We start from the raw sequence: 14,479 nt of genomic DNA on the forward strand, positions 1-14,479 counted from the left end.
ATATAGAACGACTTGGCCACTTTCACCTGCTAGCAAAGGCCACGTCAGGTAACCTAAACCAAGAATACACTTTCATTAAATCATTAAAGTCCAGCGGCATGCGGCTGAAGCGGCAGAAAACCGGATCTTTCAGGAGTTCAGATGCCCAAAGTACGTATATGAGGCTACACTCAGTGGTTAATCAGCTTAGCACCAATTACAGGTGTGATTTAGCCTGGCCTGACCAGTCAAAGGGTTAATTGAACCCAGTCGCCTCCGACTGTACTGCCTGCGCCGCTCTGGTACAGTCGCACTCACGCAATCGCTCCATAATTAGCCAGAAACATACCAAATGTACCAATCACAGCTCCAGCAGAGATGGGGTCTGACGCATAGGAATAAAACGTTCCCTTCTCTCGCGAGGAATTAAGAAAAAAAAAAAAAAAAACGTAAGCAGACTAAAAGATCAGACAGAAGACTGTCTCGGCTTGCCCCCTTTTCCCCCCAACCACATCTCACAGTTCAGGAAAGAAGAGAAGAAAATGACACATTTTTATATGCAATACAGTTCATTAATTCTAATTAACGGTCACACAGCTCGCCCACCCTAGCTTTGTTAGCCGCCTCTCCACCGGCCCGGAAAGCTAATTAGCAATTCCGAGCACGCCCGCACTTAGACAAGACCCAGAAGCGTGAAGACTCTCATATCCATAGACAATCCAGCGAGCATCTCCAACACTATCGATACCAGGGCAGGGTAATGTTGATCGGAGCGGGCCTAACCAAAAGCACAGGATATTAAAAAAAGAATCCCCCCGTGTTTAAGGAGAATGATAGCGGAGTGCCGGCTGTTCATTCATATTGACATTAAGAACTTCTTTATCTCTTTTCCCCAAAGAACCCCCTCCCTCCTTACAATCTTTCCCACTGGGCGCATAATAAAGAATAATATGATTTCTGTTTACCCAGATATCAGCTGGTATTTCAGCATGCGCTGACAGCCAATAGCTGCAACAGTATATTAGAGCCCAATCTGGCATCTACAAATGTCACGAGTAAAGCGGGGTGGGGGGGTGACGGTGGGGCTCAGGGTACGGAGCTCACGTGGGCACAATATCCACAAAAGATACTAAGTTCACATAAACATATTCCACGCAGAATGCATACAATATGCAGCTGTCAATCTGCACGTGGCACCTGAAGGAGAGAGGCTGTGGGGGAGGCTGCGTAATGCAATCTTAAGCAGATGTCCAGCCGGTGTCTTGCCTTTCTCTGAAACCCAATGCAAATCACTGTATATTCAGGAGAGAACACTGCAAATGCTGCAAATGTAATACATCCTTATGGTGCCATCTGCACCGTAAACCCTTGCATTTCATTTGCCTCCAAAAAAACAAAACAACGCAAAAAACTGACCTTTTCAAAGCAGACAGGGAGACGGCGAGTGTGTGAAAGAAGAGCTGCAGAAGGGCTGCTTTAAAGCAGGCATGATGCCATTGCTCAAACACACACATACACACACACACATCAGTCCAGCAGAAATAGTATTTACACTCCAAGCATGGCTTCTCTCGCTGTCAGAAATTAGCTACATGGAGAGGACAGGAGGTCAGAATAAACAAACGATTTTGCTAAATTTCTTCTACTTTCTCCCATCAGCAGCATATGTAAATGTTCTGTGTTGCTATAGAGATGTCTGTCACAGGCTTCTTTTCCTGCCATCCACCCTCTCCTTTCTTTTTTTATCTTTCATTTCCATCTCCAGCACTGCTAATAAAGGGATGGCATCTACTGCAGCACAGAACAAACATATGCTGCTGATGAACTGATGAACAACACCAGTGGCGCACAACAGGAAAACAAAAAAAGCGCAGGATAATACAGTCTTTACAGTTTTAGATTTATATTTTTTCAAACTTAATAAAGTTTTTTTTTTATTATTTTGAAATATTGACAGTTTTGTTTCTTATTTAAGTCAGCCCTTAATTTTAACATGCTCAAATATAACTGGACAATTAAGGGACATGGATGCAGTTGTTTCATTACTATACCTTCTGTTGCCATGTTGTCAAATTTGGAAGCAGAGTCTGTACAGTTGAGATCAAACTTGCCTATTTGTTTGGTAAACCTGCCCCATTCTCCCAGAAAAAGCCTCTTAGACCAAGCTCATTAAGTTCACTTACCACACAAACCTAAAGGAAGCAGAAGCACCATAGGAAAATTCCCAGTTTGTCCAGTAAGTATAATGTTTTTTCCTGTTCTATTACAAATGGATTTACATTGTTATCAAATTACAGAACCAGGGCTGCTGTAAGAGAGTCAGTACACACCAGTGACTATTAAAAGAATTAAAAGTAATGCTTTAGCCACTGTATTTGGACTCAGTCCAGACCAGAATCATGCTGGTGTGTCCAGCATGCCTAAGTACAAGCACACTAATGATCGTTTGCTGGCTAACAACTAGCTAATTAGATCACTTTGGCCATTTTATGTTAACATCAGACTTACCGGAAATAAAAAACAGCAAAGAACTTGGTACAAAGTGAATGTTAATGCAACCAACAGCACAACACCACATGATCAAGAGTAGCATGATTAACAGCTTCATTACACTAAGCTTCTACATGTTATGCAGACAGCTGAAAAAAAACACCATTTTTATGATACAGCAGAATAAGTTTCAAAAACTATTTTTTGGGGGAAAGAAAAAATATATGCACAATATTAAATATTATGTATACATATTAGCACAGAGGAAAATGGGCAGTTTTTTTTTGTTGAAATATACAGGATGGCTGGAGCTACTCATAATACTGCAGCCAGACAGCAATCTTATCTGGCCCTTTAGCCTTTAAGTGTAACTGGTGTAACTTTTATATTTACATTCGTGAAGATAGAGATGAAGTATTATGATTTAATCTACTTTAGTTGTCTTGACGTTTAGCTCATCAGTGTATCGATTGATTTTAGTGATGTACCATTTTTTTATTTGGGCAACTTCTAAGATTTCTTACTTTTCTAGAAAGATTTGATTATTCTTTTTATCCTGATGATGGTTGCTTCGCTTGTATCAACACCTCTTTGTACCATATATTGAGAGATGCCCTGCATAGCTATCAGACGCTCATTCAACACTTGGAACCAACTCTAAATGTTCATGTTGTATAATGACCCATAAAATTGATCTCTGCCAGTTGTCCAATTACTTTTGAACCTGTGATAATAGAAGGACTACATAAAAATGGCTCAAATTAATGCAGTATTTTTATTAAACTACAAAGTTTGATCACATATTATTAACTTTAAATTGATTGTGGTGGTGTACTATGGAACAATTTTAAAACCTGTGCCACTGTCCAAATTGTTCTGGATTTAAGTTGAGTATATTTCTCTGAGAAACACAATCTGAATAGAACTCTAAGCCCCCAGACAATTGTAAGCTCACAATCATGAAACCAGTCACTATAGTGCACTGGGTGAGTGCACAAAAGCTGATTGACTTCATTTTCACTGCTGAATTGTGGCTTTAGTGATGCGAAGCACAGCTACAATTCCTGAAACACTGAAACAAAACCTCATCAGCTAAAAGGAAACACACAATCCCGACTTGATGCATTTTCACTTCTTGTTTAATGGGCTACAGCGCATGAAGGCTGGTCTATACACTACATGTCTAAAAGAAATGTGATACCCCTTCTAATTAGATAAAAAATGATGCAAGTTATTTAAGACTCACTGCTGATGTGTAAAATATGATGTGTGCATATACGGTCAGGTAATAGAAGAAACAAGCTTTTTTTTAGCAGTAGAATCCAAAAAACATTGGAGTAGCTGCACAGGACTAGCTAGCTAGCACCAATAAAAGGCTTTGGAATGAGATGGAGTGGTGTCTGAGTCATGCCAAAGTGCTCAACAACAGTCTGACCTCAATAATGATCTCATGGCCTTGCCAGAAGAGTTGACACATCACCAAAGAGAAAACAGCCCTAATATTGGCTCATAATTTCAGAAGTATCATTTGATGAAGAGGTACGTGGCCTTTATTGGAGATACACTGAAGATACATTTTGAAAGAGATTCTTACATTTCTAAAGGCAGGGGTACCTTGGTGTGATCTATTTATGAATTCCATCAAATATGTATCATTAAAGAAAGTAGTATAATTAATAAAAGTACTTCTGCAGTGGAGTGTGGCTTCTGGCTTTTAGCAAACAAGTTGCTAATAGTTGACTAATAGTTCTTCTAATCCTCATTCTTGCATTTGTGGTGTAAATCAGTCTTTGCTAATAGGTGTTGTCACCGATTCCACTGTGGCAAATGTTTCAATGCAGCATAAAATCTGATGTTTCTTTTTCCTTTTTTTTTTTTTAAGAGTTTAATATTCTACTATTGTTACAAGATGAAGAACCTTGTCCGTACTAAATAAATGCTTAATACATTATTTTTGTAATTAAAAAATTCTCTACGATGGGGAACCTGTTGTTGGTACTTTAAATAATTAAAATCCGAAGAACACTTTTAGTCCTAGGCTCAATCCCTCACCAGGAAATTAACCACACTCTATGCTTAGTGTAAAATGATCCAATTGTTTTACTGTAAGCCTTTTGTAAGAGTACTACCTTGTCGAGGGAGAAGGTTTTGGTGAGGGCGAATCCCCAGCCCTGCTCGAAGGCCCTGCGAATCATGGAGGTGCTGGTGGTGGGCGGAGCGCTGGCCAAGCCGAACGGGTTGGGGAACTTGATCCCGCACATCTGCACGCTGATGTCCACGCTGTCAATGGGCGAGTAGAAGAGGGGCAGCTGCGGTTGGGCGCTAACAGTCTGGCCGTGGATGGCCTGCGAAGAGAAGAGAAGCAGACGCATGTAAATTGAACTCTTTGCATCAAAGCACTGCTCTGTTCGGCGGAATGGAGATCAACTGTTTTCATGTGAACAAAGCCTTTAAAATCCCACAAGGAGGCTCGCTATCTGTGTGAATGGATATTGCTGAAGGTTATTGCGCTTTACAGTCGAGCACACAGCCGCACGTGCGCATTTACAGCAACAATAGGCCCGGCAGATAGGGTGGGCGAGATTGCGGGGCGTGTTTGGGCAAAGCCCCGTCGCACTGTTTATCGCGGCCCAGTGCGGCACAAAGGCGGCAAACCTCAGTCATACATCAGCTCTCGCTTTAATTAGCCTTGCGTTTATCAAGCGCTTAGCATTGCTTTTGTAATGATGTCACCGCCGTATAATGAACAGGGGGGGGGTGTCACGTGGAAAGAGAAAGAGCAGGCAGACATGACAGCCCTCCATATTCCACCGAGACGGAGAAAGACAGTGAGACAGAGCGAGAGAGAGTCTGGAAAGTTCCCGTAAGCCTTCACAGGAGAAAAACAACAAACGCCAAGGGAAATTCTCAAGCCCACCAAGGCACTGAAGGAGACTGCAGTTGTCAAACATGTGTACGCTAGATAAGTCTTTGGCAGATGATATCCCTAATTGCTGGGGTTTGTTTATTGAATAATTTGCAGCAATTAGTGTCCAATATTTAAGTAAAGAATAGTCTCATATGGGTTATAGGAAAGGGAAGCTCGTATTTTTACTGCTTTGTTGCAAGGTGCTGGTGAGATACTGCCGCGTAGATGCCAAGAAAACAAGCGCACAGTGACAAGAGAGAGCAGTGAAAAAAGATGTAGTGCAGCGAGTTCAGCTGATCTGAGAGCATTTCCAACATTAATCTGGGAACCTCCCCGCAAAGTGCTCAATTCATTTCCTCCACCGTAGTCCATTACTTAAAGAAAAAGAAAAAAAAAGCCAAAGAAAAAAGCAATCTTGCTGTCTGTCCTTTTCCTTCTACAAGTAGTAATTTCATCCGCAAATAAACAGTTATCTCTGCCTTGCTCTGACCAAAGCAACGTTAGAACAATTAACCCCTGAATGAACCACACTAATGGGGCGAGTGCTGCACTTCAGCTCCAGAGTTCTGCCAAATGGATGCCCAAGCAGGGGGTCAGAGACCTGGAGGAGAGGAACCAGTCTGCAGCCCATTCAACCCCACGTCTCAGTTTATACGGGGCGGACATTAGGCCATGCTCTCCAATCCTTGTCTATGGATCGCCACTTGGAAATGAGCAGGAAAGTGCTGGCAATTTGCATTGAGCTTAATGCACTTCACTGGTGGAAAAATGGAAATATACACTGTAAGCCTTCTGAAGGTGCCCTGTAATAGCTTTGCCATTTTGGAAGGTGAAAAGGGGTTAGAATAGGAACTACTGCTACTGATCTTTAGCTACGCTGTAAGTTTGTAACACATTCCATAATTAAATATAATTTGAATTCTGTCAGCTTGAAGCAGAGGGGATTACCTGACCCTCAGATGATGGCAAGTGTTTTAAAATATGTCATACATTTAATTCTATACTCTTTTATAAAGAATTTTGTAAAATCTTGAGCTCTGCATTTATTAGCTGGGTTATGGCACCATGACAGCCCACAGTAGACCCAAAAGTCATGGGACAGCATAGCATATAATATTATGTCACAATAGTACAATGATTTTGCCATGACACTTGCCATGAAAGCTAAAGAACGCTGCACTGACCTGTGGGATACGTATGTGGGGAGTCCTGCAATGAATGTGAATGAAATTTCTGCCAAATCTAGAGATCTAGCCAGACGGCGCAGGTCATGATAATTACCACTCACTACCTACTGTGCTGTCTACTGTGGGTGGTATTGCCTTCTATGGTGTTTTCCTAGCCATAAATATGACAAAGTGGATTAAGGAACATTAAATGCTGGTTCAGAAATGAAATGTCCCATCCATATGGCACCCACTATCAGGCCAGTATCACAAGATAACGCCTCACAAATGATATAGGTGTGGGTGTCCCCAAGATGTCCCCTGGGGTCAATAAACAATTCACGGTCAATTTACAAACTGCTAGCCCATACTGATATGACTTTTAGCCAGTCAGTGTATTAATAAATGAACATTTAATTAATAGTAGGTGCCAGTTATAGAGTAGTTTTGTTTATCGAGCACTGAGATATTGCTATAGGTATCGGCGATGAAGGAGAATTTCTGGTATTGCCTTCAGTAGCTCACCTGCTTAGTGTTTTTAATTTGATGACAAAGCACTACTCAGAAACATAAAATCAATTTGGAACATGAATGCTTCGGGCGGCTGTGAGAGCTGAGTGGGTTTTAGCGCATGGCTGGGGGGCTATGTTCAGTGTTTGGCTGTGTGCCACTGAATAGAGGTTAGAGGGGGGCATATGAGCCTGTGTAAGCCTCTTTCAGGGGCCTAGTGTGCCTTAGACCACACAGCTAAGACAAAGCTAAGTGCTTGCACTCTCTTTCACTCCCTCCCTCGCTCTCTCTCTTTCTCTCCTTACTATTAATTCCAACAAGCTTCTACTGCCAAAGCCTCGAAGGTGAGGTTTAAGAAATAATCCTGCGTGGACTGGTAAGTCCGTCGCCGGGCGCAGTGCACGGTATAAAGCTGCGGGATCACTATTGTGCGGTTCCCCTACTGAACGGTATAATGTTAATGTATTCATTATTGTACTCTGATTAGTCATAAAAATACTCATATTGAGAGGCTTTTGTATCCAGCAGCGTCACATCTCTCCCCGTGTAGAGTACATGTAAAGCTCTCATCTTCATAATTAATCAGCTCTCCAAATCCTCCCTTTCCGTCGGCTTTTGATCTTAACATGGGACTTAATCAGGGTAACATCTGTTTGAGTCTCATCAGCAGAAAAACAAGTGTTTGGTTGTGCGCGCGTGTGTGGTTACACATGTGTGGATGTGTATGGGGTGGTGTTAATGAATGACAGTGTTTGTGTCTGGATGTCTGCACATAAATAGTAGTAGTGTAGGGTGAGAGCAGTGTTGTGAGAGAATGTGTGTGTGTGTGTGTGTGTGTGAGAGAGAGTGAGAGTGAGTGTAACGCAGTCACCTGTAAGTATTTGTGGATGTGCCAGGAGGCCTGCTTGCCATCGTTGACGGACTCCACAGTGGTGTTGGCCAGGCCGGCCACGTCGCCCCCGGCAAACACCCACGGCTCACTGCACTGCATGCTCTCCGGGTTCAGCTCAGGAAGACCCCATCTGTTTAACCTGATGGGAGCCATGGCCTCTTTCACTGAGAGAGAGAGAGAGAGAGAGAGAGAGAGAGAGAGAGAGAGAGATTTAATGTAAAGCAGAAAAAGTGTACGAGAAAGAGATTAAAAATAAGGAAATATAGATGCACAAATGTCATTTGTAATTAAAAACCAATGTGGGAAGAAAAAGAACAAAAGATAAGGGTGAGAAAAAAAGTAAGATGTACAGTAAAAAAGAACAATACAGACAAAAAAAGAAGCCAGAAAGGCAACACATTAATGAGAAATGAGAACTGTGTATAAACCGAGAGAAAGACAAGGTTTGTGGAATAGAAATACCACAAATGACAGACAGTGAAAAAAAATGTGTGCAAAAAAACATGCAAAAGAAAGCCTGTATGCACAAAAAGAGTAGGGGTGCAAAAAAGGCAGAGACCAAAAAAACTAAAGAGAAAAAATGGACAGAGAAGTGTGAAAGAGCAAGGGCATAAAAGAAAGAGTAAGACAGAGTGCATTGAAGACAGACAGAACAAGAGAGTGCGAAACAAAAAGAAGAAAAGTGTGTGAAAGGAAAAGTAAGCCTAAGTTAGAAAGAAAAAAAATCAGCGTAAAAAATAGTAATAGCAAAAAAGAGTGGAAAAAGCAGAATGCATTAAAGAAAAAGCAAAAGACACTCAGCTCAAAAGAGAGCACGAGAGTGTAAGGGAGAATGTGAGAGCATTATAAAAGAGAAAGTGCAAAAGAGACAGTGTGTAAAAGAAAATGCATAAAAAAGAGTAAGAGAGAGAGAGACAATGAAAAAGGATGGAAAAGAAAGTGAGGGAGGGAGGGAATCAGACAGACAGTGTGAGAGAAATAAAGAAAAAGAGAAGGTGGAGGGATATATAAGGCACATTCACAGGGGAAAAGAAGAAAAGTGTAGAAAGAAAGGAGAGACGTGTAGAGTAAAAGAAGAAGAAGGTGTGAGTCAGGGACTGCAGACACAGGGCCTGATAGACTGGAAACCATAGTGAGACTAATATAAAGTCTCTGACAAGACAAATGACAAGCAGGGTGTTTTTTTTCCCTCTCCTGCTTCCCTTTCTTTTAGCTAGGTTAATGTAACATCTCCTGATGCATTTCATTCACCGCTAGCAACGTTAGCAAGGAGATACTCCGTCAAACTGATCTACATTATAAAATGACCCCCCCTCTCCTCCCTCGCATACCTATACAATTCATCTTCCAGAGGCAATGCTTTTCAGCATGGATGATGGCCTACATTTATCAATGAGGACATTTTTAAATACAGATCTATGGGTTGCACAAGATTTATTACACACTATTAGGATTACTGAAAAAACTTCACCTTCTCCGTCCATTCATACAATGTGTTATTTGATAGCAGTGGTCGTGCATCTGAAATGGAGGAGTGACAGAGGGGGAAAATCCTTCTCGTTTTTCAGCACTGTACACAACGTACACTGTGCGGGACTGACAGCACTACATACAGTAAATAAAAGAATGAATGAATGGATGGATAATTGTGTATACAAGGGAGTAAAATGAGACACAAAAGTCACAGTTCAATACAATGAGAGTAAAAAAAAAAAGCTTAAATAAAAAACTAAAGAGTGACCCAGGCTTCTTCTCACTTCATTTGAACACTCACGTAAATCACAGTTTGTTCCAATACACTGCAGCAATGGCAACACAGTTTCCTTATTCAACCCACAATAAGTAGAAATAAGATGCTAAAGCAAGAACAGTGAAAGATAAAGAATAAAGAGAGAGAGAGAGCAATAATTATCACATGAATTACTCTTTCTGCATGCAGCAGCATGAGCGAGAGGGACAAGAAATAGAGAGGGGGGGACAAACAAGACTACAGTAACAATAGCAACAATACCCCAGGTTCTCACATCATGCAAATCTAATGATTTACAGCTTAACTTTTCATGGTGGCATGTGAGCTTATTAAGTTACAAAATACATATAAACCCTAATGACAAGTGCCATGTATTTTCTGTCTGAGCATATATAGCTGCTTTCATGCAAAAAAACTTGTATCTTCAGTTTTATGCTTTTAAATTTGAAACTGAATGCTTGATGAATGATGAACAACCAATCAAAATAATTACTTTTTTTTTTTACTCTTACTATTTCTTACTTTCTATTGGCAGTTCTGAATGCTTTTTCCTTCTCTTTTGAAGATGGAATGACAGCAATGATACACATTTGGAATAAAATCTTTTTTAAAGCCTCTTTTTACAGAAAAATGCCCGAACATTTTAAAGTCATCTAAAGCCTTTTGGAGTTTTTCTGTTGTTCCATTTATCACACAATTCTGACGCATTTTAAGGAATTAACATATTCACATTATTTCAAACATTAAAATAACAGTACCAGATTAAAGCAAGATTTACACAAAAGCAATGATACAGAAGATTTCTATAAAGTAAAAATAACAGCCTTTTCAATAAAAAAGTGCACATCCTGAAGTCAATTCAATTCTTGAGTCATTAGTAAAAAAAAAAAAAAAAACCCTAAGACAAGTATCAAGTATTTTTCTGTTTTTTTTTAATATCAAGTGTGCAGAAGTAAATATGTTAACCCCAGTCTCCACCTTTGTGATCGGTGCTGTTAAAAACAAAGGCTTGATGCTTGATCTGCCCTGATGAGCTGGTGGGTCAGTTCAGAAGAAAGAGAGACAGAGAGACAGAAAGAGAGAAAGAGAAAGATCAGCTGTATGGTTGAAATTATTGGGCCTATAGCGCAGATTGTTCCTTTTTTCTCTCTTTTTCTGTCTAGAGCTCTCTAAAAACGCCAAGACCCCTCAAACAGCCTCATTTAACCTATTCCAATCACACACACACACACACACTCAGGAACTCGCACGTACACACTCACACTACACACAGACAGACACACACCCACATACACACCACAGGGAGTTGTTTTTCTTCCTCTTTTCTACACTCCCTCCTCCCTCTGGAGAGGGACTGGAGTGTGTCAGGCCTCTCATACTCCTAAGAGATTGGTCTTAAGTAAAGTAGCTGTAACACACACACACACACACACACACACACACACACACACACACACACACACAGAAACACACACACAACCCATGGGCATATTCGTCAGTGGCAGATGCAGATTGCCAGGCCCCATTAAACAGACGAATTTATGTTTGGATGGAAGACAAGCAGGATGCGGTACAAAGAAAAAAGAAAATGTGCCTAAACCATTTTAACGAGATTAACAAGACTAAAATGAGTGATTAAAATATGACGTTCTTAAATTGGGTAGTGGTGGCTCAGGTGATAGAGCTCTGGGTTACTAAGGTAGTAATCGTTATTGAACTGTACCCTGTTGGAAAAAAAAAAAAAAAAAAAACGTTAAATTTTAAGGTTCATGCATGTTTTGCGGAGCTGCCACCACTGGGCCCCTTGAGAAAGGCCCTTAACCCTAACTGCCCTCTGGGCACTGCAGCAATGACTGACCACTGCTCTGGACATATAATATCACGAAATAAATAATAATATCAGAATATTTCATGATACTATCGCGATAAAAAAATAACTCCTGGCAATATGACAAAAGAATACACAGCAACAAAATTAAAATCGTTTTTTTTTTTTATTGCATACGATAGGCTATGGCACACCCGTTACTGAGATATAAAAAAAATACAAGACTTTTCATCAGATTGTAGTAGAAATCAATGATCCAGATTGTCATGATACTAATAATGCACTCCATGTAGGGGTGTGCCATATCGTATCATATGTGATAATATCGCCAACTTTTTTGAATATCGTGAACGATATTATTGAACGATATTATACCTTGAAATATTGTGCCATATCACCCACCCCTAATTATCATATCATATCCATTTTTTTTTTACTGTTTTTAGCAAAAGGAAAATTCACACTGTTCTTATTTCTTATTATATATCTACTATCATTTATTTTACTTAAGTTCTGGATATATAGAGATATTTGGAGTGTATTATTAGTATCATGACATTCTGGATCATTGACTTCTGTTACAAATCTGATAAAATTCTTGTATTTTTTAATATCTCAGTTAGGGTTGTGCCATATCATATCGTATGCAATATTAAAATGTAATTTTCATTTTGTTGCAGTAGGGTATTCTTGAAATATTTGTTTTAATTGAATGTTTTGTCATATCGCCAAGAATATCGTTATCGCAAAAATAGCATGAAATATTGTGATATTATTTTAGGGCCATATCGCCCACCTCTAACTCCATGTATCTCCATATATCCAGGACTGAAGTAAAGTTAATGACACTGGACAGATATAGTTTGTCTATAGTAGATATATAATGGGAAATGAGAACAGCAAAAAAAAAAAAAAAAAAAGAAAAAAAAGTAGTACCCTGATGTGACAATAATATTGAGGCACAATATTTCAGGGTATAATATCGTCCCTGATGTTTAAAAATGTTAGCGATATTACTGTGCGTAATAAGATATGGCACACCCCTAATTACACTCCATTACAGGGTGTGTGTGTGTGCTCACAAGCGTGTATACTGTATGTGAGTTCCCTACACAGATGGGTTAAAGGCACCACAAATGATGAATGTGGTTCTCTTTTTCTTTGTCTAAAGCTCTATTCACTAGGGATTGGTTTTACCAGGGGAAATTGTGTAATTCAATTTTTACCAGAGTTTTTAGTTTTAGTTTTTAGTGATTTTAGTCAAATCCAAATGCGCTTTGCAATTTATTTATACAGACTACACAAATCTAAATCACTAAAGATTCTGACACCTTTTACCACAGAGGCGCAAAGCATTTGTGTTATGGATACATAACTGCAAATTCTTCTAAACTAACGAAGGTTTATTATTATTTTAAGTATGTTATATGGCCCCCTTTTTTGGAGGTGACTGCAATGCATAAATTGAGTAGCCACTCCCATCTCAGTCACTTATGCTGAGATTTCTTATCTTGTGTGAATCTATCACATATTTAACTGATGTCCTGTAGCAAAAATACATTGCCTCACATGCCCTGGTAGAACTATTTACTCTGACACTTTAATGGATGTGTGTTTCAATACCTTTCTGAACCTAATGATCTAAAAATAAATAAATAAATAAATAAATTTAGCATTCTCTAAAAGTGTAAAATCTGACGGTTTAGCTTGTATTTTCCAGTGTCTATACTATTCTGTTAACTTTTATAACAGGAGCAAGGACACCGTGTTAAGAACACGTCTGAGAAGGTCTCGATCATGTGCCCTATTCACAAAACAGGAGTTATTTAAAAGGCACTGCTATTTAGAACGCACTGCTAAGGCCAGGCTGTTAAGGCCGTGTTGTCAAGGACAGGTTGTTAAGGACACGACTAAGAAGGAAGTGGATGTGGGCCCTTAATAAATATTTTGAACTGTAGTTTTCCACTTGTTTTTACTCTGAAAAGCAAAACAAAATGCATCTAGTCTATTTATTTTTTTGCATATATGTTAAAAAAAGCGAAATGAATGAAAATCTGTAAACAATCTGTTTGGTACTCAGTGTTCAGCTTTCGGCCAAGTGTTTTATTTTGTTCAGTTTCAGTTTTGTCCAAAAATTGCCATTTTGATGCTAGTAAAAATAATGTACCCAAACGCAGAAGAAAAACCTGCTTAGATTAAAAGTTCAGACGCAGCTTCCCTGAGAACTGCCTAGCACCTGTAATAAACATATGCAGAGTATTTACGGTATTAAAGAAGTCATTTTAAAGGCGGCTTTTATCTATAACTGAGCATACTGTTGATGTCACACAAAAACAAAAACTTGTATCTTCAAAATGGTTCTCTGTAAGCTGCAAACCTTGCTGATTTGACCTGCAGAGGTATGAACCCTACAATATCTGTGAAGATGAGCTACACATTCTGATAAAGCTGCTAAATATCTTTCAGGAAAACTTCCAGCCCATCCAATAGATGCCTAATCAAACTGAGATCTGGGAAATCTGGAGGGCAGAGCAACACCATCACGTTCATCAAATAACTGTCGGACAATGTGTTCCACGTTCCAGGGTGCATTATCTCATTGAAAGAGGCCACTGCCATTGAGGACAATAGTCATACCTACCTCATACTTGGTCTGCAGTATGAGGTAGGTAGGTGGGTCAAATTGACCTCCAGATGAATGCCTGGACTCAGGGTTTCCCAGCAGAACACTGACCAGAAGCTCTGGACAAATGGTGGTTACTGGCTTGTCACAAGATGTAAAAGAAAAAATAGACTTGTCAGACCAATCAACATTCGTCCATTGTTTTATGTTCCCAGTTCCAATTCTTGTTTGTCCACTGTAGGCATCTGTAGACAGTGCTGATGGATACTTAGACCAGTCTGTGGCTCTTTGTTTCTTGGGCTTCAATAAAATTTTTGGCACCAGAAATCCATT

General features: G+C 39.7%; 1 protein-coding gene across 1 annotated transcript in view; it reads right to left on the reverse strand.

The window, feature by feature from the left end:
* Window positions 1-14,479, reverse strand: part of dpyda.1 (dihydropyrimidine dehydrogenase a, tandem duplicate 1) — a 206,287-nt gene that overhangs the window by 102,261 nt on the left and 89,547 nt on the right. The window contains exons 12-13 of the mRNA XM_022673644.2: window positions 7,925-8,109; window positions 4,599-4,814 (exon numbers count right to left, since the gene is read on the reverse strand). Coding sequence (XP_022529365.2) covers window positions 4,599-4,814; window positions 7,925-8,109 — 401 coding nt within the window. The remainder of the gene's footprint in view (window positions 1-4,598; window positions 4,815-7,924; window positions 8,110-14,479) is intronic.

This window comes from Astyanax mexicanus, chromosome 6 (genome assembly GCF_023375975.1).
Source record: "Astyanax mexicanus isolate ESR-SI-001 chromosome 6, AstMex3_surface, whole genome shotgun sequence".
NCBI lineage: Eukaryota > Metazoa > Chordata > Actinopteri > Characiformes > Acestrorhamphidae > Astyanax > Astyanax mexicanus.